The sequence below is a fragment of the Pocillopora damicornis genome, chromosome 7 (genome assembly GCF_964200805.1).
Source record: "Pocillopora damicornis chromosome 7, jaPocDami1.2, whole genome shotgun sequence".
Classification (NCBI taxonomy): Eukaryota; Metazoa; Cnidaria; class Anthozoa; order Scleractinia; family Pocilloporidae; genus Pocillopora; species Pocillopora damicornis.
The window spans coordinates 3,181,338-3,204,982 of NC_142676.1; the positions used below are offsets into that span (position 1 = coordinate 3,181,338).

General features: G+C 38.0%; 3 protein-coding genes and 1 pseudogene across 4 annotated transcripts; all 4 read right to left on the reverse strand.

The window, feature by feature from the left end:
* Positions 1-1,401: 1,401 nt before the first annotated feature.
* On the reverse strand, positions 1,402-2,739 carry LOC149042066 (uncharacterized). The gene is made up of 2 exons (XM_089212110.1): positions 2,730-2,739; positions 1,402-1,802 (listed from the first exon to the last, which is right to left on the reverse strand). Exons 1-2 carry the CDS (start codon positions 2,737-2,739, stop codon positions 1,402-1,404), a joined length of 411 nt encoding a protein of 136 aa, XP_089068236.1.
* Positions 2,740-3,863: 1,124 nt separating this feature from the next.
* On the reverse strand, positions 3,864-7,751 carry LOC149042067 (uncharacterized). Its single transcript, XM_089211473.1, has 6 exons — positions 7,552-7,751; positions 5,515-5,810; positions 5,237-5,351; positions 5,100-5,136; positions 4,750-4,876; positions 3,864-4,468 (listed from the first exon to the last, which is right to left on the reverse strand). The coding sequence occupies exons 1-6, from the start codon at positions 7,607-7,609 to the stop codon at positions 3,950-3,952; spliced, it is 1,152 nt and encodes a 383-aa protein (XP_089067599.1). The 5' UTR covers positions 7,610-7,751; the 3' UTR covers positions 3,864-3,949.
* A 3,102-nt stretch (positions 7,752-10,853) lies between these two features.
* On the reverse strand, positions 10,854-16,449 carry LOC113683334 (uncharacterized). 2 transcript variants are annotated; one of them, XM_089211471.1, is made up of 6 exons: positions 16,312-16,449; positions 12,800-13,095; positions 12,522-12,636; positions 12,384-12,420; positions 12,033-12,159; positions 10,854-11,508 (listed from the first exon to the last, which is right to left on the reverse strand). In XM_089211471.1, the coding sequence occupies exons 2-6, from the start codon at positions 13,091-13,093 to the stop codon at positions 10,990-10,992; spliced, it is 1,092 nt and encodes a 363-aa protein (XP_089067597.1). In that variant the 5' UTR covers positions 13,094-13,095; positions 16,312-16,449; the 3' UTR covers positions 10,854-10,989. The 2 variants fall into 2 exon arrangements, with proteins under 2 accessions (XP_089067597.1, XP_089067596.1); XM_089211470.1 differs by lacking the exon at positions 16,312-16,449 and adding an exon at positions 14,544-14,728.
* A 1,351-nt stretch (positions 16,450-17,800) lies between these two features.
* LOC149042068 (putative skeletal organic matrix protein 5 pseudogene) lies at positions 17,801-18,880 on the reverse strand (annotated as a pseudogene).
* Positions 18,881-23,645: the final 4,765 nt, after the last annotated feature.

Here is a 23,645-nt window from a genome sequence, read left to right on the forward strand (position 1 = left end):
GATGATATGCCCGCCACCCACCCCACCCCGCGCTATACTGTTTTCACTCAGCGGCTGGTCAGCGATCACGTTTATGAGGGAAACATAGCGATCAATTCCTATCACCGTCTTGTCGATCGGAAAATCAAAATACCGGCGTGATATTGCTACGAAGATGAAGCAGTTATGTTATTTGATTTGTACTTCACCTTCGAGTCGAAGCTTGGATGGCACAGGTTATTTCTTACGGTGGAATCGACGAGGGGAATTCGAACACTAGTTGTAGTGTTTTAATTGTTGGAAGAAATGGTCGAATGAGGATGGTAAGTTTAATGAACAATTTCAAATTTTGCCGCTTGAATTGAAAGTTGAGTTCATTTGAATTGCTTTCGTATGTATTTCTGACGGTTTTAGATCCACCTGCTTGATTTATATCGGTTACGCATCATGTTGACAAGTCCCTCAAAATGGCGGCCAAACTTGGAGATTGCCGAAAATTAGGTAAGTTCACGGAGTGATAAAGTTTTGGTAAAGGTCGGGCCGCAAAGTTTTTTCCTGTAGTTACCTTTTCTATGGCACTTACTTTCTAGCTATTTTAGTTGGATCGGTTAAGAACACCTCACGTTTTCAAAAATTTACCTTGAATTTGATCGGTTTTGGCGTGTGTGACTTAAGGTGTCATTCAAGTCTTCCTGTTTCCTGATTGAAACGTGATGTTTACGAAAGTCGCCCCGATAGATAAGATAGAGTTATTATACATGGCTGTGGTTTTTTTTTTTTTTTTTTTGCTGATTTCCGTAGTTTTTTGTAAATTGTCCTCCAAAGTTGTATGAAATTAAAATCTTGTAAAGTATCTCGACAAGCCTTCGCTCGAGTGAAATTTAATTTCCGTAAAACTCAGAAAAATAAAGAGATGTGATCAAACGGATTGTTGTGTTAGTATAAGTACATGAATGTCTTACAACACACAAGAAACGAGCGAAATCCGTGTCTCAAGCAAAGTCGACCGGACCGCTCTTACACACACTCTCTTAATATTCTTGATCAGGGAAAAATTACCAAAGACGAAATTTCACACACGTTCCATAGAAATTGTGGAAAAAGTTAAGATAAAAATTAATTTCATCGAGGTTTTCCTTGCCTTCAGCAAGTTTTGTTTTCTTATGTATTAGCGAACGATCTGAGTCTCCTTGAGAATTGCACTCGGCAAAGAAAATATGCCAAAGTAATCTTAGATTTACGATTCTACAGACAGAAGCCTTGGTAAAATTGAAGAGTGACCAATGAAAATGACATGAATTAGAATCTCACACTATTACAGTTGAAAAGCTCTCTTTAATCTTCTTTTCATTCAAACTTTCGAATCGTTATGATTCCAACCATTACCTTTAAAACGAGCGAGCTCTCTATTCCTGACTATTTTTATTTCGTTTTGTTCTCAACTAAAATGCATCCAATTGCTCTGATATGTTTATCTCCATTATCTATTCCGGAGCGAGAAGCCTCGTTTCCACGAGTGTTGGAGTCATCGAATTCTTCTGCAGAACCAAACCCAATTCTGAAGTCGCAGGAGTCGCAATCATTCTGGTTGTTGGTAGTAATGCCGATTTTTGCTTTGGAGTAAGGAGACTCGTCACATATAACATTGTACAATTCCTTGTTACAGTTATGAATACCCTTTAGTAGAAGATCATGACACTTAATCGATAGAAAATCGATTCCGCAAAGTACTTTGTTACTGTTAATCTTCTTGACTGGCGTCCATCCTCCATGTCCGCATTCAAATCCTCCATGTGACAAAGAACAGAGGTTGGCTCTGAGCCCTAAAGGATGGAGACAAGTTTACTCACGTTTTATCTGTTTAAGTGCAGCTGGAGAAAGAACAGAGGTCCTTTTCTCTTTTGATCAGAGGAATTCATATCATTGTTTATTTTTTTTTCAGAGGGCATGGTAACGAATCCTGCAATCTGATTGGTTCTTTACCCGGTCAGTATTTTCCTATCTCTGCTCACGGGCCACGGTAACGCTTTCGTGAGTCGCCTAGTACATCCCTTCATTCGTTGCCATTTTTCATAAATAGATCTCGTTTTACCGGCTGGGCAGTATTTTTAAGTATTTTCAAGTCCGTTCAATTTGGACATTTGTACCGTAAGCTGCAAAACAGAAACTTAAGGAATTCAATGAGAGAAGGCCGTATTAAATCCCCATGTGTTTCGTTGGAATGTATCATCCGAATTGAGTTTTTGTGGAGGACAGACCAGATTTACACACGCCATTGCAGTAAACAAACGAGCAAATTCTCACAACTTCGAAATAAAAAGCTCGAATTTACTTACAATTACTTTCCTCGCCGTTTACTTAATGAACAGAGATAAATCTTCGTATATGAATTAATCGTTGATGAGAGTGAATAATAATTTCCGTAAGATCATTAACTGTTTTTGAAGAAAACATTGTGGTGGCAGTCGTTGCCGAGCTAGTTTCGTTGTTTTTCAAAAGTGTGCATGCGCTCTTTTTTTTTTTTTCTTTTCTTAAGCGCTCTCTAATTGACAAATGTCAGATTGTGACAGATACTTGTAAAAATAATTTTTCAAAGTTTGTTAGGAAGCCTTTTAAATCACCTTCATCATTACGCAAATGAAAATGTTTCGGTGAAGCATCTCTCTTTAATTTGCATCACCTCAATTTTACGTATGATAAAATTATTGCAATAAATGAGTTTCAACGAGCAAGGAGTTAATGCCACTTACTTGTTTGCATCATAAACCTCCCTGCATGATTTTACAGCTTAAAGGTAGAAACTGATGTTAGAGATAAATTGTACTGTTAAAAATGGAGAAGAAATGAAGAAGGTAGAGCTATAAGTAACTCAAAGCAGACTGTTGTCGCATGATTAGAAAGCTTTTTAATTTATCAACGTTTCTTCATAATAAGGCCCGGTAAGAAAGTTTGTGAAAGTTACGAGTGCAATATGGTGTTGCGTAAGCACGGGTAAAATTTTTTAAAGACAGCAAAATTGCACAAGCCCAAAGGGCGAGTGCAGTTTGAAGTCTTTAAAAAATTTACAAGTGCTTATTTACACCAAATTCCAATCGAAATCGGCTCATTTCGTTTGCCAGAGCGTGAACTGAAAATAATTCATTGGTATTCCAGGTCGCATAATTGGGTGTTGTTGTTGTTTTTTCCAGTCAGTTCTCTACAGACGAGTTCTTTCAATACATCAGATAATCAGCGACCTTAGATATAAGAGTCTCAATGGGGTCGAGGGGTGCCTTAGACAAAAGGAAAGGGAAAAACATGGGCAAGAAAATCAATCCGCTAACATATCAGAGAACCTGTCGTATCCAGATTGTAACCGTGCGGGGATCCCAAGATTGATTAAATCGTCTTGATAGTAATACCATTTGTTTGTTAAGAGGGCCCACGGAAGCACAACTAAAAAAAATTGTGGTTTGTCATCATAATAAATAATCTTTTCATCATAAGAGACTATTAGTGTTGTTTGTCTCACGATGTGGTCACTTCGAATGTGGATGGCGACGTTGTTTGCTTCAGGCCATGAGGTGCATTATGCTGTGTGGCATATGCTGTTGGAAAATTCAACAAGGAAGGAAGTCGTGTCATGCAGATATCTTTACAAGACACACGGACGGTCAAAATTCACGATAGACTTCAACATTATCGAGTTTTTCCTCGAAATCGGTGCCGTTGTCAAGTTCTATTTTCAAATGGATCGGCGAACGATTTGAATCTTTGCTGACAAGTGCTCTTCCCTCAAAAAATGTGCGAAAGACGTTCCTGCCTAACGAGACAACCGAAAAAATGCTCGAGTGAATTGAAGAGTCACTGATGTGAACAAAAAAAGACACCTTATCTTTTAAGATTTTTGAATAAACGTTTTTATTTATTACTGAATCGTTCTGAATCTAATCTTAACATTTCAATAAATTTTCCGTGTTTTTCTTTGGTTTCAGTAAACCAAAATGTAACCCCTGGCTTTAATGTGTTTATCTCCATTATCCGTGAAACGAAAAGCATCGTTTCCACATATGTTACTGTCATCAGATTTCCCTCCTGCACCAAACCCAATCCTGGAGTTGCAAGAGAGGCAGTTATCCTGGTTGTTAGTAACGATGCCGATTCTCGCTTTGGAGAATTGAGACTTGCCACACAGAACATTAAACCCTTCCTTGTTACAGTGAGACTGCAGGGAGGCCTCTGAGCCAATGAGTGTCTTCCACGAGTCACGACCCAACGAGGTGTTTCGGTATTTTCCGTCAGCGATCAGTGAGTAAAGAGAGCTGGCCTTCATATTGATTACAATGAATCTGATCTGTTCACCGATCTTCATACCGAGACAAATCTTGGAGAAGGATGTGTCCCAGTAAGTAGGCAACTTGGTCTCTTGTGAGTCGAATCCAGTCTCCCCTCCAGCAGTGTTGTATTCAGTTTTATTACTCCAGTAACCAGAATCATAGTGAAAGGTACTCTGGGAAAATAGTTTATAATATGATATAAATTTATTACTGGTTTTCTAACTATCCACCGTGTTATCCTGCTCGTTTTTAGACAATTGGAGACGATTCCTCCCTCCCAACCCATTTGACATATAGTATCTGTCCACTTAGTCAAAGAGATGTCAGCCGGAGACATGAAGAGAGAGCGGAAGTCGCCCTCGTTGTCAATAAGTCAGTCAGCACCTGTGGAAAAATATGTCTCAAGTGGTCGATAATGGCACGCAATCGATAAAAAATCCATTCTGCATGGTACCTTGTTGCCGTTAATTTTCATGACTGGCGTCCATCCTCCATCTCCGCATCCAAAATCTCCCATGTGACATAGAACTGTAGTTGGCTGTGAGCTCAGATGAAGAGAAACCAATTTACTCACGTTTGATCTGTTAATATACAAGTGGAGTAGATACATAAGTATTTGACTCTCTTATGATGCTAATCTTTATCATTTGTACTTATTAAACTTCCTGACTGATGTGTCGCCGAACTCTGTTTTAAGATCCAACGTGGCTGTAGCAAACTGGCCACCTCTGCGTCTCCAGTGTCACAGAAGATAAGACTTTAGAAAGGATCTGTTTAAAAGAGCAAGCACTGAAAGCCTCTTACTTGTTTGCCTCATATATTTCCCTGCATGATTTTACAGCTGAAAGATAGAGTGTGATGTTAGAGCCGCATGTATTCTATTATTAAAAAAGTACGGAAGAGGGAGACAGTGGGATATTTCAAACATATTCGTGAAATACCTTTTTCGCAAAATTCCCCAAAGAAACTTTCTTTACAAAGACAGTCAATAGTGTTGGAGCTGAAATTCGGGATGCAGGTTCCTCCGTTTTGACACGGCGATGAAGAACATGGAGACTGAAAGAGAGGAAATGACTGTTAAGACCACCCAGTAAATGCTTGAACAGTACTTGCGATAGCTGTGAATAAGCATACCTCGTCGAGAGTGAGTACTTTTATATGTATTCACTTGTAAATGCCTTGCGTTAGAATTATAACACAATGGTTAAAGTGTTCTTACCCGCAGAATGAAAAAATGATGCGAACTCGTGTTTTTGTGGTAGTTCCCAGCGTTTCTGTTTTTATCAGAAGACAGTAATTCGCACCAAAGTTTTCCGTCTGTTCCATGAGAGGTGGCCATGTTTAAAGAGAGGCACAAATTATTTCGGAGGCACGCCAGGGCGCAATGAAACATGTCGAATATCGCCAACTTTCTGATCTGAGTAACGTCCAGATAATGGAACTCCTCTTCAAGAAAATAGCTTTGTTCAGCTGCTCGGTCAGAAGTGCCCCGATCTTGGTCAGCACATTTTATTCCTGGATCGAGGAGAATAAAATGGATTTTAACCAAATTGCTATTGCAATACTTAAACTGAGACAAGAACTCTCTGCATGTCTCTCCCTGGTGGAGTAAGGCTTCTTGCAGCATTTGACATTTGATAAATGTGTTTAATTGTAACGCTATGCCCTTTTCTGTCTCCGAGAACGGAGTCGGAAAAGGCAGCAATCTCCGGAAGCAATCTCCGGAAGCAATCTCCAATGCAATTGTTTTTTGATTCTCAAATACATAAAACTCCACATTCGAATCGACCACATCGTGAGGCAAACGATTACAATTCTCTTTTGAAATTGTTATTTCAACACGATGACAACAACAACCCATGTTATAATATAAAAGTGAAGATATGATCCGCTCAGGTGAGCTGCATGTGATGAAAGAAATTGCCAAAAAGAAGCCTGAGAAAAATTCGGGTTTCGACGCCTTTCAAAAGTTGACATGTTTTATATAATTGTGTCGATTCTCACAGCTCGAATTGAAATTGGGCCAAACGTTCTTCTAACACATTTTACTTCCTAATATAAATGTATTTCCACAGCCCCAATAGATATTTGCATGTATAATTTTGTGAAAACTGGAACTCTAAGTTTGAATTAAGTTGGAGACAAATTCTTCTTCAAAGGCGATGATGAAATATCTCAAATCATCTCTATTTGTTTTATTGTTGTTTTAACAAAACAACAAAAAAAAAACTTAAAGCTCATAATTATTACAACTTCAAGTTAATAAATTGGCCAAGTCGCCATTGTTTGTTTTTACCAGGAAACTCTTTGAAAACTTTGAAAGGTTTTATCAACATACTACGAAAAACTCAGAGAAATACAACAAATCGACAGAACCTTTCTTATTTGACTTACAGCAATTTCAGACACTTCGATTATGAAAAAAGGGCTTTTAGTTTGTTTTGACTTAGTAGCAGATTTGTCACTTGTTTCCCTTGGAAAATACGGCTTGAAAGCACTTAGTTGGAACCGTGATGATTGCTACAAGGAATGCATGTGGCTAAAACCGGCTTTGTTTAGTTTCTAAATGTTGAGAGCTTGAGAAAGCGACTGTAAATTAGCTGAAAGGGAGAAGAGTTATTCTGAAATATCGTATGTTTTGAATTATCGGCGAGGATTTAAAAAATCGGGGGTAACCTTGTCTTTTTTTTTCAGCCATATTAGAAAAAAAGCTTTAATTTCATTTCGCCACTTCAGCTGCCCGCACCAGCTCAGCAAAAAAAAGGATAGAAATTCTCGATAAGGTTGTTGAAATACTTTAGTTTCTAATGACTGTAAATATATGGAAATCATGTGCACTGCGGTAGAAGAAACGAATATAGGTGATCTTCGCAGTTATGAACACTACTGATCTGGTATTTGAAATAAGGCCTGAAGGTTTATTTGGATTCAACATAATGACCAGCTCCCAGTTGGCATGTTAGCTCAGTTGGTAGAGCGTTGCACCGGTATCACAGAGTTCATGGGTTTAAATCCCGTGCGGGCCTGATTTTTTTTCAGGCCTTATTTGAACTACAAGTTTAGTAGTTAGTTTCAGCAAGAAAATAATAATAATGTAAAAAATCATTAACTTCTTTGTCTAATAAACAAGTTTACCTCTAGGACTTGAAAAATGTCTGGTATTCTTGGAAAAATTCTGAAGCTAATAACTCAGCAGGTTTAGCCACTATTACTAAAAAAAACTAGAATATTATATAGGGAATAAAGACAATCTAACCTGAGTACGATTTGGCTGCAAGAGATGTCAGGAAGAGCAAATGGAAAATTGCGGACATGATGGCTTCTGCGCGATCGAATGATCCGCAGTCATCTGCTAGGAATGAGTCTGACACTGTAAAGTGAAGTGAGTTTTTAGTTTTGTTTGTGATAAAGGATTTTTCCTGTGTGTCATATGTGAGGTAATTTATATGATAGTGGGCTGCTCGTGTCTTGATCCAATGGCTTGGTACAATTGGTAAGTGTCTCCAAACGATATCGTCCTAATTTCGAGTTTTTTTGTTTGTTTAAATTAAAAATCTGTCAGCAAGCAGAGTAAGATAAGTGCCACCTTTAATTTGCAAACTTAAGAAAGATTGCTTCATTAACTTGCTCGTGTGATCCGGGAGAACACAAATATACATAAAATCGCCCTTGATTTTGGAGTCTCAGAGACGAATTGCATTAGAGAAATTAACATATTATCCAATTTTTCACAAGTCAAATATTGGCAATAATTTCGTGTTTTCCAAATTTTGGCCGCGGTCGCATGAAACCAAAATCCCTTGACCAAAAGTCCACTGATTGATCCATATGTCAATCACAAACCCATCTTGCTCTAGAAGAAATTGAAAAAAGCCTCGCGCGAATTGCTACACAAGAACGGATCCTTTTTTTCCTCCTGACCTTTATGCGTTGTGATTGACGCTTGCGTTACTTTTGATGGCTTCGATACTTGCGATGGGAGGAGAATTTCTCGTTGAAGCTATTTGTTCTCCAAATTGTTGTCAGTATAACCGTACTCAGGGTACGAATCACAGACATTTGAGTAAAAGTGGAGCTCAGATTCGTTTCCCTCAAAAGAAAAATGGTCAGATGAACGCAGAAAATCCTGCCATCGCACGCCAAATACAAGCGGACTAAAGTATTTTTTTCCTAAAGAAATTTTATCCAGAGATATCTTGCATAACATGACAGCTTAGCGGTTAAAAAAGAAGATTGTTTATTTTGCCAAAATTTGGAAACCTCTGAGGCAGGACGTCGGGTTCTTTGAAGATTGGCGAAAATTTTGCAACCACGTTATACGGTCGTCAGAAGCCTCAATCGTTTGTGCTGCAGGCTGCATTTAAAAGTCTTGATCAGGGAAAAATTGTCAAAGACGAAATTTCACAAATACACGTTCTATAAAAATTGTCAAAAAAGTTAAGACAAAAATTAATTTCACTGAGATTTTCCTTGACATCGGTGCCGTTGACAAGTTTTATTTTCTAATGTATCAGAGGACGATTTGAGTCTCCCTGTCTCGCAATATTCACATATCAAGCCTTTTTTTAAAGGCACATTCAAAAGTGGTATCTGTTCAGCTACCACCGTTGTGGTTACAAGTGCCTATGTACACCAAATTCCAGTAGAAATCATGTTATTAAATATTAATAATTTACACGTAAAAGCATCACAGAAGGTCAAAACAGATGGAATTTTGACAGTGCGCTCTATTAGTAACTTGCACTCGTGTTGCAAGTTTGCATTCGTGTTACATGAAAACTGCATTAGTTTTTAGCCAATCAGAAGCGCGTAATTATTTCATGTATACCAGAAATGGTATAATTACAGTGCGTGTTGTAAAAAGTCAAGTCAGTGTCAGTAACCTAACAAGCCCCACCTGAATAGAAACGTACTGCGAGCTCTTATTTCTCGAAATTCCTCAGGAAATCTATATTTATGGGAAGACAGTTACTCACACACACTTCCCAGATTACAGACCATCAGAAAGTGTCTTTCAAGTATGAATATACGCATTCTTAGTCGTCGAAAACCACGAACGTTCCACTTTTAGGCGCAGTGAGATATTGATATTCATCTATTATTAAAAGACTTTGTTTGAAAGTCTGGGATGAAAAGGTGAACTTGTGTTCCAAAACAGGCGCTTCTGCAAAGAAGCGAACATGTGTTACATTAAAATAAATTGGAAAAACATTTTTTTTAGTGTTGTTTAAATTTTCAGGGTCACCTCTCTTTCGACGCCGGCTTCAAAACAACATTGCAGACTCCTCTGTGTGTTTCTTCAGCTGTTGTTTCGTATCTGCAGCCATTTTAGACATTCTACTTTTCTTTCAGAGTTCTCGCTTTAAGTCTAAATGAAAGAAACAATTGACTTTCTTTCACAAGGTATAGTGATCTAAATATTGGCAACTCTCAAGGCTTCTTAAACTTTGATTTATGTCTCGGGTAATATCGTTTAAACTGGCCACTTAAGATAATTTAGAACCGTGACACCTTTCTCTCATTTGAAACTTTTAGGAAATTTGTCACTTTTTCATTTCATGATGTCAGTTGCAAAAGGCCACTCAAGGACGTTTTAATGAGGATATCAAGAGATAACCGGAGATGAAAAATGGTGTGCAATTGCTTCCTTTCTGCTGACAACTAACCCGTAATTTTATCAAAATCTCCTCTGAATAAGGTGCTTTCAATCCCACGATTTAACTTGTACATTCATTATTCAAATTCGCGGGTCGTAAAAGAGATTATCCATTTAAACGACTGTGCAGGCGAGTGCATCATTTTTTGCGTTTGGCAGGGCGTGAACTGAAAACATTCCATTGGTATTCCAGGTCGCATAATTGGGTGCTGTTGTTGTTTTTTTTCTAGTCAGTTCTCTACAAACGAGTTCTTTTAATACATCAGATAATCAGCGACCTTAGATATGAGAGTCTCAATGGGGTGATGAGGGATCCCTTAGACAAAAGGAAATAAAAAAAAATTGGCCAAGAAAATCAATCCGTTAATATATCAGAGAACCTGTCGTATCCAGATTGTAACCGTGCCGGAAATGGGTCGATCCCAAGATTGATTAAGTCGTCTTGATAGTAATAGCATTTGTTTGTTAAGAGGGCCCACCGTATACGGTTGTCAGAGCCTACATTCATCAGTTCTATAAAGCACAACTATAAGTTCTTTATGGTAAAAAAGATTGGGGTTTTTCATCGTAGTAAATAACCTTTTCATTATAAGGGAGTAATATTATGGTTTGTCTCACGATGTGGTCACTTTGGATGTGAATGGCGACGTTCGACTGCATACTGTTAGGCTTCTTTTAGCCATGAGGTTGATTGAGTACGCGTCACCTATAAGCTGCTGTGCATTATGCTATGTGGCATATGCTTTTGGAAAATTCAATAAGGACGGAAGTCGTGTCATGCAGATATCCTTACAAGATAAACAGGTGGTGAAAAATTTCATGATAGACTTCTACACAAGAAAGGGGCCAGACAACAAACGATATAACTAAATTTACATACAGCACGTAACAAAGGAGCGTAATTAACAAAATACCGAAGAGGGAAAAAAAGAGTACACGATGAAAAGTAAATGAGAAAACCGAAGCAAATCTTCTTACTGAATCGTTCTGAATCTAATCTTAACATTTAAATGAGCTTTCCGTGTTTTTCTTTTAGTTTCAATAAACCAAAATATAACCCATGGCTTTAATGTGTTTATCGCCATTATCCGGTTCACGAGTAGCCTCGTTTCCACAGGTGTTATAGGGATCATATTGTCCTCCTGTACCAAATCCAATCCTGGAGTCGCAAGAGAGGCAGTTATCCTGGTTGTTAGTAGCGGTGCCGATTCTTGCTTTGGAAAAATCAGACCCACCACAGATAACATTGAACCCTTCTGTGTTACAGTAACGCTGCAACGAGGCCTCTGAGCCAATAAGCTTCTTCCACGTGTCACGACCCAATGAGGTGTTTCGGTATTTCTCGTCAGCGATTAATGAGTAAAGAGAGCTGGCCTTCATATTGATTACAATGAATCTGATCTGTCCACCGATCTTCATACCGAGGCAGATCTTGGAGAAGGATGTGTCCCAGTAAGTAGGCAGCTTGGTCTCTTGTGAGTCGAATCCAGTCTCCCCTCCAGCAGTGTTGTATTCAATTTTATTACTCCAGTAACCAGAATCGTAGTGAAAGGTACTCTGGGAGAATAGTTTATAATATGATTAAAATTTATTACTGGTTTTTTATTTATCCTTCGTATTATCCGGCTCGTTTTAAGACAGTTTGTGACGATCATAAATTTCTCTTCCCAAATTAGCTGTTTGTTTTGGCTAGGATTTACTTTGCAATGAAGGGAAGCGAATGATCATGAAATATGTATGACTTGGTGAAATGACGTGTGGCATTATTTCGTCATCAATATTCATGCAGAGTTAATTGGAGCCAATTTAGGTAGCGGTCATTATTTATCATCAGGGAGGGACTGGAGGATTTTTTTCGTGTCACAATCATATATTTTACCCCCCCTCTCTTGGGCTTTTTTGTATTATAATAATCCCCTCTCATTGGTAGTCAAATTTATATAGTCTCCACCCCCTTATACTCCGTTAGTAACAACTCATCCCCCAAAAATCCTACGACCCAATCGTTTACGTTGTCGATAAATACCTCCTTGTGAAAGATCATGATACTTAATCGATATAGGATCGATACCACATGGTACCTTGTTGCCGTTAATCTTCATGACTGGCGTCCATCCTCCATCTCCGCATCCAAAATCTCCCATGTGACAAAGAACTGTCGTTAGCTGTGAGCCCAGATGAAGAGAAACCAGTCTACTCACGTTTGATCTGTTGATATACAAGAGGAGTAGATACATAATTGATTGACTCTCTTATGATGCCAATCTTTATCATTTGTACTTATTAAACTTCCTGACTGATACGTCTCTGAGCTCTGTTCTTAAGATCCAACGTGGTTTTAACCAGCTGGCCAGCTCTGCGTCTCCAGTGTGACAGAAAATAGGATTTTAGAAAAGATTTGTTCAAATGAATAAACAGTGAAAGCCTCTTACTTGTTTGCTTCGTACACTTCCTTGCATGATTTTACCGCTGAAAGATAGAGTGTGATGTCAGAACCAGATGTATTCTACTGTTAAGAAAAGTATGGAAGAGAGAGGCAGTAAGATATTTAAAAAATATTCATGAATTACCTTTCTCGCAAAATTCTCCTAAGAAACTTTCTTTACAAAGACAATCAAAAGTGTTGGAGTTAAAATTCGGGATGCAGGTTCCTCCGTTTTGACACGGCGATGAAGAACATGGAGACTGAAAGAGAGGAAATGACTGTTAAGACCACGCAGTGAATACTTGAACAGTAGTTGCGATAGCTGGCAATAAGCATACCTCGTCGAGAACAAGTACGTTTCAATACTTTCCCTTGCAAATGTCTTGTGTTAGAGTTTTAACACAATGGTTAAAGTGTTCTTACCCGCAGAATGGAAAAATGATGCGAACTCGTGTTTTTGTGGTAGTTCTCAGCGTTTCTGTTCTTATCGGAGGACAGTAATTCGCACCAAAGCTTTCCTTCTGTTCCACGAGAAGAGGCCATGTTTAAAGAGAGGCATAGATTATTTCGAAGGCACGCCAGAGTGCAATGAAACATGTCAAATATCGTGAACTTTCTGATCTGAGTAACGTCCAGATAATGGAACTCCTCTTTAAGAAAATAGCTTTGTTCAGCTGCCTGGTCAGAAGGGCTCCAATCATGTTCAGCACTTTTCATTCCTGGATTGAGGAGAATAAAATGGATTTTAACCGAATTGCTATTACAATACTTAAACTGAGACAAGAACTCTCTGCATGTCTCTCCCTGGTGGAGTAAGGCTTCTTGCTGCATTTGACATTTGATGAATGTGTTCGATTGTAAAGCTCTGCCCTTTTCTGTCTCCGAGAACGGAGACAGAAAAGGCACCAATCTCCGATGCAATCGTTTTCTGATTCTCAAATAAATAAAACTCCACGTCCGAATCGATCACATCGTGAGGCAAACGATTATAATTCTTTTTTGAAATTATTATTTACCGCGATGACAAACCACAACCTATTTTATGATATAAAAGTGAAGATATGGTCCGCTAAGTTGAGCTGCATGTGATGAAAGAAACTGCTAAAAAGAAGCCTGCGAAAAATCCGGATCTCGACGCCTTTCAAAAGATGACTTATTTATATAATTGTGTCGATTCTCAAAGCTCGATTTGAAATTGGGCCAAAAAAAAATTAAACATCTTACTTCCTAATATAAACGTATTTCCACTGCCCCAATAGATATTTGTATGTATAATTTTATGAAAACTGGAACTCTTTGTTTGAAATAAGTTGGAGACACATTCTTCTTCAAAGGTGATGATGAAATATCTTAAATCATCTCTATTTTCAAAAAAGCTAGCAAAACAAAAAAAAATAAAACTTAAAGCAAATAATTGATACAACTTCAAGTTGGTAAATTATCATTTATAGCTCATTAAGCCAATCCGCATAACGGCCAAGAAGCCATTGTTTATTTTTACCAGGAAACTCTTTGAAGACTTTGAAACGTTTTAACAATGTGCTACGACAAAAACTCAGGTAAATACGACAAATCGACAGACCCTTTCTTTGATGACTTACAGCAATTTCAGACACGTCGAATATAAAAAAAGGTTTTTAGTTTATTGTGACTGAATGGCAGATTTGACAGTTTTTCAGCCAAATTAAAAAAAGCATTAATTTCACTTTTTTCCACTTTAGCTGCCCACACCAATTCAGCATTAAAAGGGATACAGTCTCGATAAGGTTGTTAAAACACTTTAGTTCCTTATACTCAAGTGCGCCGGATGTAGTAGAGATCATGAGTAGGGATCACTTCGGCTCATTTGAACTTTAAAAGCAACACAATTGTGCTGTCTCCATCTCATAATTTATCCACTTATTAAAATATTTTTTTAGGCTATCTTTTCGTTCCTTTTTCCTTTCAGCTCCTTTCCTTCTTCCTGCCAGTTTCGGTAAGACGAAGATAATAATCATAAAAAAATTCATGAAATTTGCTTAAGAAACACGTTTACCCTCTGGACTTGTGCCCCAACTTATAAAATGTCTGGTTTTCTTGGTTAATTCTGAAGCTAATAACTCAAAAGGTTTAGCCAAAATTGCCGGAAAAAACTAGAACATCATAGAGGGAATGAAGACAATCTAACCTGAAAAATATTTGGCTGCAAGAGATGTTAGGAAGAGCAAGTGGAAAATTGTGGACATAATGGCTTCTGCGTGCGAGCGAACGATCGGCGGTCATCCGCCGGGAGTGAGTTTGACTTTGTTAAGTGAAGTGAGTTTTGAGTTCTGCTTGTAATAAAGGATTTTCCTTGTGTCACCTTTCATACGTGAGGTAATTTATATGATACTGGGCCGCTCGTGTTTTAGTCCAATAGCTTGGTACAGTTGGTAAGTGTCACTTAAGGATACTGTCCTAACTTTGGAGCTGTTTTGTTTGTTTAAATTAAAAAATCTGTCAGCAAGCAGAGTAAAATAGGTGCGACCTTCAATTTGCAAACTTGAGAAAGATTGCTGCCAGTATAACCGTACCCAGGTTACGAATCACAGGCATTTAGTAAAAGTGGAGCTCAGATTCGTTTCCCTCAAAAAAAAAAGGGTCAGATGAAAGAAGAAAATCCTGCCATCGCACGCCAAATACAAGCTGACTAAAGTATTTTTTTCCCAAAGAAATTTTATCCAGAGATTTCTTGCATAACATGACAACTTAGCGGTTAAGGAAACAAAATTGTTTGTTTTTCCAAAATTTGGAAACCTCTGAGGCAGGACATCGGGTCCTTTGAAGATTGGCGAAAATTTTGCAACCACGTTATACGGTCGTCAGAAGCCTCAATCGTTGTGCTGCAGGCTGCATTTAAAAGCCTTGATCAAGGAAAAATTACCAAAGACGAAATTTCACAAATACGCATTCCATAAAAATTGTGAAAAAAGTTAAGAAAAAAGTTAATTTCACTGAGATTTTCTTTGACATCGGTGCCGTTGACAAGTTTTGTTTTCTAATGTATCAGCGGACGATTTGAGTCTCCCTGTCTCGCAATATTCACATATCAAGCCTTTTTTTACAGACACCTTCAAAAGTGTTATCTTTATAGGTTTTCACACAGCTACCACCGTCATGGCACGGAAAGGGAAATTATTAGATGGCGATCCACTTTACCGCAGAAATTTTAAATTTATCATGGGGAAAACTTTTCTTCATAATAAGGCCCGATAAGAAAATTTTATGAAAGTTTCGAGTGCAATATGTTGTTGGTGAGCACGAGAAATATTTTTTAAAGATAACAAAGTTGCGTAGGGTGAGTGCAATTTGAAGTCTTTCAAAAATTTTCAAGTGCTTATTTACACCAAATTCCAATAGAAGTCACGTATTATATATTAATAATTTACACGTTAAAGCATCACAGAAGGTCAAAACAGACGAAATTTTGACAGCGCGCTATTTGTAATTTGCACTCGTGTTCCAAGTTTGCATTCGTGTTACATGAAAAATGCACTAGTTTTTAGCCAATCAGAAGCGCGTAATTATTTTATGTATACTAGAAATGGCATAATTACAGTGTGTGCTGTAAAAATTCAAGTCAGTGTCAGTAACCTAACAAACCCCACCTAAATAGAAACGTATACTTATGGGAAGACAGTTACTCACAAACACTTCCCAGTTTACAGACCAACAGAAAGTGTCTTTCAAGCATGAATATACGCATTCGTGGTCGTCGAAAACCACGAACGTTCCACTTTTAGGCGCAGTGAGATGTTAATATTCATCTATTATTAAAAGACTCTGTTTGAAAGTCTGGGATGAAAAGGTGAACTTGTGTTGCAAAATAGGCGCTTCTGCAAAGAAGCAAATATGTGTAACATTAAAAGAAATTGGAAAAAAATTTTTTTTAGTGTTGTCCAAATTTTCAGGGTCACCTCTCTTTTGAAGCCGGCTTCAAAACATCATTGCAGACTCCTCTTTGTGTTTCTTCAGCTATTGTTTCGTATCTGCAGCCATTTAAGACATTCTACTTTTCTCTCGGAGTTCTCGCTTTAACTCTAAATGAAAGAAACAATTGACTTTTTTTTTCACAAGGTATAGTGATCTCAATATTGGCAACTCTCAAGGCTTCTTAAACTTTGATTTATGTCTTGGGTAATTACCGTTTAAACTGGCCACTTAAGATAATTTAGAACCGCGACTCCTTTCTCTCCTTTGAAACTTTTAGGAAATTTGTCACTATTTCATCTCAAGATGTCAGTTGCAAAAGGCCACTCAAGGAAGTTTTAATACCAATATCAAAAGATAACCGGAGATGAAAAATGGTGTGTAATTGCTTCCTTTTTGCTGACTGCTAACCCGTAATTTTAGCAACATCTCCACTGAATAAGGAGCTTTCAGTCCCACGATTTAACATGTACATTCATTATTCAAATTCGCGGATCATAAAAGAGATTATTCATTTAAACGACTGTACAGGCGGGTGCATCATTTTTTGCGTTTGGTAGGGCGTGAACTGAAAACATTCCATTGGTATTCCAGGTCACATAATTGGGTGTTGTTGTTGTTGTTTTTCCCAGTCAGTTCTCTACAGACGAGTTCTTTTAATACATCAGATAATCAGCGACCTTAAATATGAGCGTTTCAATGGGGTCGAGGTCGATCGAGTGGTGCCTTAGACAAAAGAAAAGGGAAAAAACATGAACAAGAAAATCAATCCGTTAATATATCAGAGGACCTGTCGTATCCAGATTGTAACCGTGCCGGAAATGGGTCGATCCCAAGATTGATTAAATCATCTTGATAGTAATAGCATTTGTTTGTTAAGAAGGCCCACCGTATACGGTTGTCAGAGCCTACATTCATCAGTACTACAAAGCACAACTATTAGTTCTTTGTGGTAAAAAAGATTGGGGTTTTTCAACGTAGTAAATAACCTTTTCATTATAAGAGACTAATATTATTGTTTGTCTCACGATGTGGTCACTTTGGATGTGAATGGCAACGTTCGACTGCATACTGTTAGCCTTCTTTAGGCCATGAGGTTGATTGAGTACGCGTTACCTATAAGCTGTTGTGCATTATGCTGTGTGGCATATGCTTTTGTAAAATTCAATAAGGACGGAAGTCGTGTCATGCAGATATCCTAACAAGACATACAGATAGTGAAAAATTTCATGATAGACTTCTATATAAGAAAGGGGCGAGACAACAAACTAGATAACTAAATTTACCTACAGCACGTAACAAAGGAGTGTAATTAACAAAATACCGAAGAGCAAAAAAAAAGCACACGATGACAAGTAGGTGAGAAAACGGAAACAAAGGGAAAAATTTGCCCCAACCAAACCTTTTATTTCTTACTGAATCGTTCTGAACGTAATCTTAACATCTGAATGAACTTTCCGTGTTTTTCTTTTGGTTTCAATAAACCAAAATGTAACCCATGGCTTTAATGTGTTTATCTCCATTATCCGGTTCACGAGTAGCCTCATTTCCACAGGTGTTATAGGGATCATATCGTCCTCCTGTACCAAATCCAATCCGGGAGTCGCAAGAGAGGCAGTCATCCTGGTTGTTAGTAGCGGTACCGATCCTTGCTTTGGAGTTACCGGACCCACCACCCATAATATTGAACCCTTCTGTGTTACAGTAAACCTGCAACGAGGCCTCTGAGCCAATAAGCTTCTTCCACGTGGCACGACCCAATGAAGTGCTTCGGTTTTTCCCGTCAGCGATCAATGAATAAAGATAGCTGGCCTTCATGTTGATTACAATGAACCTGATCTGTTCGCCGATCTTCATGCTGAGACAGATCTTGGAGAAGGATATGTTCCAGTAAGTAGGTAACTTGGTCTCTTGTGAGTCGAATCCAGTCTCCCCTCCGGCGGTGTTGTATTCAATTTTATTACTCCAGTAACCAGAATCGTAGTGAAAGGTACTCTGGGAGAATAGTTTATAATATGATTAAAATTTATTACTGGTTTTTTATTTATCCGTCGTATTATCCGGCTCGTTTTAAGACAGTTTATGACGATCATAAATTTCTCTTCCCAAATTAGCTGTTTGTTTTCGTCAGGATCTACCTTGCAATGAAGGGAAAATAATGATCATGAAATATATATGTATGACTTGGTAAAATAACGTTTGGCATTATTTCGTCATCAATATTCATGCAGAGTTAATTGGAGCCAATTTAGGTAGCGGTCATTTTTTATCACCAGGGAGGGACTGGAGGATTTTTTTCGTGTCACAATCACATATTTTACCCCCCCTCTCTTGGGCTCTTTTGTATTATAATGATCCCCTCTTATTGGCAGTCAGATTTATATAGTTCCCACCCCCTTATATCCCGTTAGTGACAACTCATCTCTCAAAAATCGTACGACCCAATCGTTTGCGTCGTCGATGAATACCTCTTAGTGAAAGATCATGATACTTAATCGATAGAAGATCGATTCCACATGGTACCTTATTGCCGTTAATCTTCTGACTGGCGTCCATCCTCCATCTCCGCATCCAAAATCTCCCATGTGACAAAGAACTGTCGTTGGCTGTGAGCCCAGATGAAGAGAAACCAGTTTACTCACGTTTGGTCTGTTAATATACAAGAGGAGTAGATACATAAGTAATTGACTCTCTTATGATGTCAATCTTTGTCATTTGTACTTATTAAACTTCCTGACTGATACGTCGCCGAGCTCCGTTCTTAAGTTCCTATGTGGTTTTAACCAGCTGGCCACCTCTGCGTCTCCATTGTCACAGAAGATACGATTTTAGAAAAGATCGGTTCAATGAGTAAGCTGTGAAAACCTCTTACTTGTTTGCTTCGTACACTTCCTTGCATGATTTTACTGCTGAAAGATAGAGTGTGATGTCAGAACCGGATGTATTCTACTGTTAAGAAAAGTATGGAGGAGAGAGACAGTAAGATAAAAATATTCATGAATTACCTTTCTCGCAAAATTCTCCCAAGAAACTTTCTTTACAAAGACAATCAAAAGTGTTGGAGTTAAAATTCGGGATGCAGGTTCCTCCATTTTGACACGGCGATGAAGAACATGGAGACTGAAAGAGAGGAAATGACTGTTAAGACCACGCAGTGAATACTTGAACAGAAGTTGCGATAGCTGTGAATAAGCATACCTCGTCGAGAACAAGTACGTTTAAATACTTTCCCTTACAAATGCCTTGTGTTAGAGTTTTAACACAATGGTTAAAGTGTTCTTACCCGCAGAATGGAAAAATGATGCGAACTCGTGTTTTTGTGGTAGTTCTCAGCGTTTCTGTTCTTATCGGAGGACAGTAATTCGCACCAAAGCTTTCCTTCTGTCCCACGAGAAGAGGCCATGTTTAATGAGAGGCACAAATTATTTCGGAGGCACGCTAGGGCGCAATGAAACATGTCGAATATCGTGAACTTTCTGATCTGAATAACATCCAGATAATGGAACTCCTCTTTAAGAAAATAGCTTTGTTCAGCTGCTTGGTCAGAAGGGCCCCAATCTTGTTCAGCACTTTTCAGTCCTGGATTGAGGAGAATAAAATGGATTTTAACCAAATTGCTATTACAATACTTAAACTGAGACAAGAACTCTCTGTATGTCTCTCCCTAGTGGAGTAAAGCTTCTTGCAGCATTTGACATTTGATAAATGTATTCGATTGTAAAGCCTTGCCCCTTTCTGTCTCCGAGAACGAAGACGGAAAAGGCAACAATCTCCGATGCAATCGTTTTCTGATTCTCAAATAAATTAAACTCCACATCCGAATCAATCACATCGTGAGGCAAACGATTATAATTCTTTTTTGAAGTTATTATTTACCACAATGACAAACCACAACCTATTTTATGATATAAAGGTGAAGATGTGATCCGCTCAGGTGAGCTGCATGTGATGAAAGAAATTGCTAGAGAAGCCTGAGAAAAATTCGGGTCTCGACGCCTTTCAAAAGATGACATATTCATATAATTGTGTCGATTCTCAAAGCTTAATTTGAAATTGGGCCAAAAGTTCTTCTGAAACATCCTACTTTCTAATATAAACGTATTTCCACTGCCCCAATAGATAATTGTATGTATAATTTTATGAAAACTGGAACTCTATCTTTGAATTAAGTTGGAGACAAATTCTTCTTCAAAGGCGATGATGAAATATCTTAATCATCTCTATTTTTTAAAGGTAACAAAACACAAAAAAAGACTTAAAGCAAATAATTGGTAGAACTTCAAGTTGATAAATTATCATTTATAGCTTATTCAGCCAAAGCGCATAACGGCCAAGAAGCCATTGTTTGTTTTTACCAGGAAACTCTTTGAAGACTTTGAAAGGTTTTAATAATGTGCTGCGACAAAAACTCAGATAAATACAACAAATCGACAGAACCTTTCTTTTCAGACACTTCGATTACGAAAAAAGGACTTTTAATTTATTGTGACTTAATGGCAGATTTGTCACTTTTTCCCCCGTAAAATACGGCTAATAGCACTAAGTCGTGACCGTGATAATTACTACAAAGAGTGCATGAGGCTAAAACCGGTTTAGTTTCTAAATATTCAAAGTTTGAGAATTAACTGAAAGGGGGAAGGATTATTCTGAAATATCGTAGGTTTTGGATTGTCGGCGAGAATTAAAAAGATCGAGGGTGAACCCGTTTTTTTTTTTATTTTTCAGCCAAATTAAAAAAGCATTAATCTCATTTTTGCCACTTTAGCTGCCCGCACCAAATCAGCATAAAAAGGGATACAAAGTCTCGATAAGGTTGTTAAAACATTTAAGTTCCTTTTACTCAAGTGCACCGAGTATTTCTGGGTACCGGCAAACTTTATGGGGAAACTGACGAAATGCGCGGCTAGTCTTTAACTGATGAGGCAAAGAAAGACTTCTAAAATGAACACCAAGAAGAGAAAAAATCGGATCCCCTTGTTCAAAACAAGAGCCAGTTTATATTCTAAGCTCAAAATTGAATTTTTACTAGATTTCTCGCCCTGCGCATGTTTTCATTGCGTCTATTTTGGTCAACTGTTTGATTCAGTCTTGCCATGAGTAGAGATGACTTTGGCTCATTTGAACTTTAAAAGCAACACAATTGTGCTGTCTCCATCTCATACTTAATCTATTTATTAAAATACTTTTTTTAGGCTATCTTTTCGTTCCTTTCAGCCCCTTTCGTTCTTCCTGACAGTTTCAGCAAGAAAAAAAATAATTATAAAAAATTCATTGCTTTCTTTGCTCAAGAAACAATTTTACCCCCTTGACTTGTGCCTCAACTTATAAATTTGTGGTTTTCTTAGAAGAGTCTGAAGCTAACAACTCAACAGGTTTTCGCCAAAATTACTAAAACAAAACTAGAATATCATACAGGAAATAACGACAATCTAACCCGAAAAAGATTTGGCTGTAAGAGATGTCAGAAAGAGCAAATGCAATATTGTGGACATGATGGCTTCTGCGCGAGTGAACTATCTGTTGTCATCCGCTGGGAGTGAGTTTGACACTGTAAAGTGAAGTGAATTTTCAGTTCTGCTCGTAACATAGGATTTATCTTGTGTCACCTGTCATATGTGAAGTAATTTATATGATATTGGGCCGCTCGTGTCTTGAATGTACCATTGTACCATTGGCTTGGTATACTTGGTAAGTGTCACTAAACGATATTGTCCTAATTTCGAGCTTTTATGTTTGTTTAAATGAAAAATCTGCCAGCAAGCAGAGTAAAATAAGTGCGACCTCCAATTTGCAAACTTGAGGAAGATTGCTTAATTAACTTGCTCATGTGATCCGGGAAATCACGAATGTACATAAAATCGCCCTTGATTCTAAAATCTTAGAGCTGGATTGCACTAGAACGAATTAAAATATTTTCCAATTTTTCGCAAGTCAAATATTGGCAGTAATTTTTTTTGGTTTTTACCAAATTTTAGCCACGGTCGCCTCAAACTAATATCCTGTGACTAAAAGTCCGCTGATTGATCCATACGTCAATCACAAAACCATCTTGCTCTAGAAGAAACTGAAAAAAAAATCTCGCGCGAATTGCTACACAAGAACTGTCGGTACAACCGTACCCAGGGTACGAATCACAGACATTTAGTAAAAGTGGAGCTCAGATTCGTTACCCTCAAAAGAAAAAGGGTCAGATGAAAGAAGAAAATCCTGCCATCGCACGCCAAAGACAAGCGGACTGAAGTATTATTTTCCCAATGAAATTTTATCCAGAGATATCTTGCAAAACATGACAGCTTAGCGGTTAAAAAAACAAGATCATTTGTTTTTCCAAAATTTGGAAACCTCAGAGGCAGGACATCGGGTCTTTTGAGGATTGGCGAAAATTTTAGAACTACGCCATACAGTCGTGCGAAGCCTCAATTGCCTGTGCTGTAAGCCGCATTTAATAGTCTTGATCAGGGAAAAATTACCAAAGACGAAATTTCACACACGTTCCTTAGAAACTGGAAAAAGTTAAAATAAAAATGAATTTCATCAGGATTTTCCTTGCCTTTAAAAGTTTTGTTTTCTTATGTATTAGCGAACGAGCGAGCTTTCTTTTTCTGATTTTTTTTGTTTCGTTTTGTTCTCAATGAATTAAAATGTATCCGATTTCTCTGATATGTTTATCTCCATTATCTGTTCCGGAGCGAGAAGTCTCGTTTCCACGAGTGTTGGAGTCATCGAATTCCCCTTCAGAACCAAACCCAATTCTAAAGTCGCAAGAGTCGCAATCATTCTGGTTGTTAGTAGTGATGCCGATTTTTGCTTTGGAGTAAGGAGACTCGTCACATATAACATTGTACAATTCTTTGTTACAGTTATGAATACCCTTTAGTAGAAGATCATGACACTTAATCGATAGAAAATCGATTCCGCGAGGTACCATGCTGCTGTTAATCTTCATGACTGGCGTCCATCCTCCATGTCCGCATTCAAATCTCCCATGTGACAAAGAACAGAGGTTGCCTCCGAGCCCTGAAGGATGGAGACAAGTTTACTCACGTTTGATCCGTTTAAGTGCAGCTGGAGAAAGAACAGAAGTCCTTTTCTCTTTTGATTAGAGGAATTCGTATCATTGTTTCTTATCAAACGCTTATAATTATTTGTCGGAGACGTCCAACGTGATTTAACCACAAGACTAACATTTAATCTTCAGCATCACATATGATAAAATTATTGCAATAAATGAGTTTCAACGAGCAAGGAGTTAATGCCACTTACTTGTTTGTATCATAAACCTCCTTGCATGATTTTACAGCTTAAAGATAAAAACTGATGT